A 3,959-nucleotide genomic window follows, 5' to 3' on the forward strand; every position below is an offset into this window, starting at 1 on the left:
GCAGCTAAGGTGCATCTTGGTTGGCGGATAAGCTTGAACCACAGCTTGGAGACATCTATCTGGTTGCTTGGAGGACAGGATACACGGAAGGTACCCATCCAGGGACCAAACATTGTCCTCTTCTTAACAACCACGGTTATACTCCTAATTGATTTTTAAGAAGCTGATCATCGATGAAGATTACAACAAGGAGGAAGTTCCCACATTCATCTCCAAGTTAATTCAGATTCTGCTACTTCTCCTCTGCCGAGCATAATAAGCGGCGATTGTTAGTTTTACTTTTACACATTTGCCACTACTGTCTTCACATGTCGAGAAGATACGTGCACATCCATGAACTTCACGCAAGAATATGCGCTCGCCCGTCCACCGCACCGCCTTTTCTGCCACGATCAGTCCACCACACTACCTTGCCCAGCGCTCCAGCCACACCACTCTGCCGTACGACTCACAAAAGCAACACCGGCCGGGACAGGTGCATGTGCATCGGCCACGTACGTACGGCACGGCTTATATAATTGCCCGCTCGTATCAAACGCCTCGCCGTCACCGTTAATTTCCCGCGACGTGGACGGGCGGGACGGGACAAGGCGGTCCGTCACACGCGGCCACCGTCGCGGACGCGTGTGCTCGCCCGATTGGCTCGGGCCCTGTCACGGACACCGACGTGCCGCCCCGCGATTGGTGGCCGCGCTCGGCCGTGCTTTGCCGCCCGGAAAGGGTCCGCGCGGGACGGCCGCAGGGCTCCCCGAAAGGCCGTTACGAATGGGGCCCTTACAGTTGGCCCACTCACTCACATGGCCAGTCGGCCACTAGGGCGGGCATTGGCGCATCTGCTTATCGCCATTAATCCTCCGCCCGAGGCGGGCCGCGCCGAATTAAAGCCGTCCGCGTCGAGGTGTCTCGCGTCCTCCCACCAAGCCACCGGACGCGGGTGCAGGCAGGCAGATCAACAGAGTCAAGTTGCAATAAACAACCTTGTTTTTGTTAGCAGACGGACAACAATGTCATTAGCTACCACCCAACCGGATTCCCTCGTATTTTAATCTGGTGGTTGCAGCGCAATCTACTCTTGTATTGTATACACACAGTAGACGTACCCGTCGACACAGATCTTTTCTAGAACGCCGGCTGACCTGATGAACTGAATGTAAAACGTAAATAGTCCATGCTTACTCCTGCACTCAAGAAACTTCAAATGGAGCAGCAGAAGTCAGATGTCGTGTTGCTGACTGTGAATGCTGTTTTGTGTCTATGCCCTAGTGCTCTTTTTCACCGTCGGTCAGATCACATTTTCCTGGATCATTCTTTGGTTGCTTGAATTTTAAACTGTATTATTAGGGCTGCATCATTGGGTGATGGGCTCCAGTTGCCACTCAAACACGTACTGTACACCTGTAGAAGCATCAGCACTAGATAACCTCGCCATTAAGCGAGAGTGGCCCGCAATCAACAGATGTTGAGGGCGATGTTTGACGGTATCCATAATCCATGTCCTCTTTTCCAGTTTTTTTCTCTCCAAGAAAATCCTGCTATAAGGAATCCTTGCCTCGCTCCAACCAATGCCTATGGCTACCAGTATTGCACGCACCCCAGTGCACACTCTACGAACTTGAGTTCCATCCCTGCCCCCAGTTCATAAGGAATATTCGTTCTCTTATTTTTCCAGAAAACCCCACAGTAGAAGCTGAAAATAAAATGAGCAGCATCCTGTATTTTTTTTTGTCCTTGGCTTATAACTTTAGGTTTCTTTATTTTGCTTTTCAAAAGGAAGATGTCCTAGTAACTCAATTTTCTTAACGACTATCCACTGCATCTTTTAGCTCAGTGCACTAAAATAATTTTATCGATTTTTTCCTTTCCTAGGTTGATGTTGGTAAAAATTAAAACGTACTATCTCTGTTTATTTTTATAAGACGTTTTAGACTTTCAGACACTGTTCAAAACAATACAAATCAAACTGTCTGAATGTCTTATAAAAACAAACGGAGGGAGTATTTAACTTTACAACTGGTCTCATTATGTTTTACTATAAATATGCTTTCACTGATTCATTGTTGCTTATATGCTCCACACCTAATTCTCCCTTTTCGGAATGTTTGTTTTGAGGAAAAGATTTATTGCATCCTAAAAGAAATTCTTGTTTTTTTTAGCCCGAACGCCCTGCTGACCTGGTAGAGGGTAAAAACGGGAAGAGGAGCAAATGCGGTGTCCCGGACAGGCAGGATCCGAATATTCCGCTCGCCCGTAGGTTGGCCCGTGTCGTTAAATAGGCCACCCCCTCCGTCCAATGGGGCTAACCCGAAATTCACAGGAAAAATCACTGAACTATGAGTGCAGACCTAAACCGAGACTACGAGATTGGCGAGGAGATCGGGCGCGGGCGGTTCGGCGTCGTCCACCGCTGCACGTCGCGCTCCACCGGCGAGGCCTTCGCCGTCAAGTCCGTGGACCGCGCCAACCTCGCCGACGACCTCGACCGGGAGCTGGCGGAGATCGAGCCCAAGCTGGCCCAGCTCGCCGGCGCGGGGAACCCGGGCGTCGTGCAGGTGCACGCCGTCTACGAGGACGACACGTGGACCCACATGGTCATGGACCTCTGCTCCGGCCCGGACCTGCTCGACTGGGTCCGCCTCCGCCGCGGCGCGCCCGTGCCGGAGCCCGTCGCCGCGGACATCATCGCGCAGCTCGCCCAGGCGCTCGCGCTCTGCCACCGTCGCGGGGTGGCCCACCGCGACGTGAAGCCTGACAACGTCGTCCTGGACGTCGACGACGACGGTGAAAACAGCTCCCCGCGCGCGCGGCTCGCGGACTTCGGGTCGGCCGCGTGGATCGGCGCCGACGGCGGCCGCGCCGAGGGCCTCGTGGGCACCCCACACTACGTCGCGCCCGAGGTTGTTTCCGGCGGCCACTACGGCGAGAAGGCGGACGTGTGGAGCGCGGGCGTGGTGATGTACGTGCTGCTCTCCGGCGGAGCGCTCCCCTTCGGCGGCGAGACGGCGAAGGACGTGCTCTCGGCCGTGATGCGGGGCAGCGTTAGGTTCCCCCCGAGGCTGTTCTCCGGCGTGTCTCCGGCCGCCAAGGACCTCATGAGGCGGATGATGTGCCGCGACGAGTGGCGACGCTTCTCCGCCGAGCAAGTTCTCCGTAAGCACGCGCTAATCCCTACCACATCTTTGTCTTTGAACCGGAAAAATCATGTCCTCCCCAGTTTTCATCCGAGATTAGATCCAGGAATTAACATTTGGTCGTGTTTGTAATGCAGGCCACCCGTGGATCGTGAGCGGCGGAGGAGCCCGGGCGATGGAGCAGCCAACCTGAACAGCCACCGGATCCGAGACACGCCAGAGCAGATCGAGGCAGATTTAGACCATGCCGCCCGTGGGACCCCGGCTCCGCAGAGAAGTAGAAATAGTCGGCGATCGAGACGCACCGGCCGACGCTGTCAATACGGTTTTTGTACACAAGGCCGCGCAGATACATACGGTAGTACGTATCGCGCTACGGCAGTAGATCGAGTGAATCTTAGAAGAAGAGCAGTAGCAGCTCCTCTTGGACCTGTTTTTGTCCAGCTTTATCCTTTGTTGTGTGCGATGCTGCATGTCATGATGGATGATGCAGCAGGAGTTTTTGTATATATTCTAGCGTGCGTACGTCTTGTACAAACTAATGGAGTTGGAATAATATAAGATGATCTATAAGCCTAGCTTGTGCTTTGCTTCCCTTTTAATTCAAGCTTGCAATGTGCCTCTCGGCCGTCCCCCGCCGTATCGAGGATATTCTAACAGCTTTAGGTAACACTCCACTCGCTAAGTCTCAAGTTGCAACGAAATCTTCAGTCAGCTGTCATACAAGTTTCTCCTTATTCAAATAGGAGTAATAAACAAGGAGAAACAATCGAAGAGCTGCTAAGACAGCCCTGGTTATGTACTCCCTCCTTTCGTAAATATATAAGTCTT

At 53.0% G+C, this 3,959-nt stretch overlaps 1 protein-coding gene across 1 annotated transcript; it reads left to right on the forward strand.

The window, feature by feature from the left end:
- Positions 1 to 2,279: 2,279 nt before the first annotated feature.
- Positions 2,280 to 3,701, forward strand: LOC123144874 (phosphoenolpyruvate carboxylase kinase 1). Its single transcript, XM_044564124.1, has 2 exons — positions 2,280 to 3,147; positions 3,266 to 3,701. The coding sequence occupies exons 1-2, from the start codon at positions 2,331 to 2,333 to the stop codon at positions 3,319 to 3,321; spliced, it is 873 nt and encodes a 290-aa protein (XP_044420059.1). The 5' UTR covers positions 2,280 to 2,330; the 3' UTR covers positions 3,322 to 3,701.
- Positions 3,702 to 3,959: the final 258 nt, after the last annotated feature.

This window comes from Triticum aestivum, chromosome 6D (assembly GCF_018294505.1).
Source record: "Triticum aestivum cultivar Chinese Spring chromosome 6D, IWGSC CS RefSeq v2.1, whole genome shotgun sequence".
Taxonomy (NCBI): domain Eukaryota; kingdom Viridiplantae; phylum Streptophyta; class Magnoliopsida; order Poales; family Poaceae; genus Triticum; species Triticum aestivum.

Excerpts from the sequence above, each read along its gene's own strand:
- LOC123144874 (XM_044564124.1), top strand. The coding sequence starts at position 2,331 with ATGAGTGCAGACCTAAACCGAGACTACGAGATTGGCGAGGAGATCGGG. Across the intron at positions 3,148-3,265 it reads CTCCGCCGAGCAAGTTCTCC|GCCACCCGTGGATCGTGAGC; the intron begins GTAAGCACGCGC and ends TTTGTAATGCAG.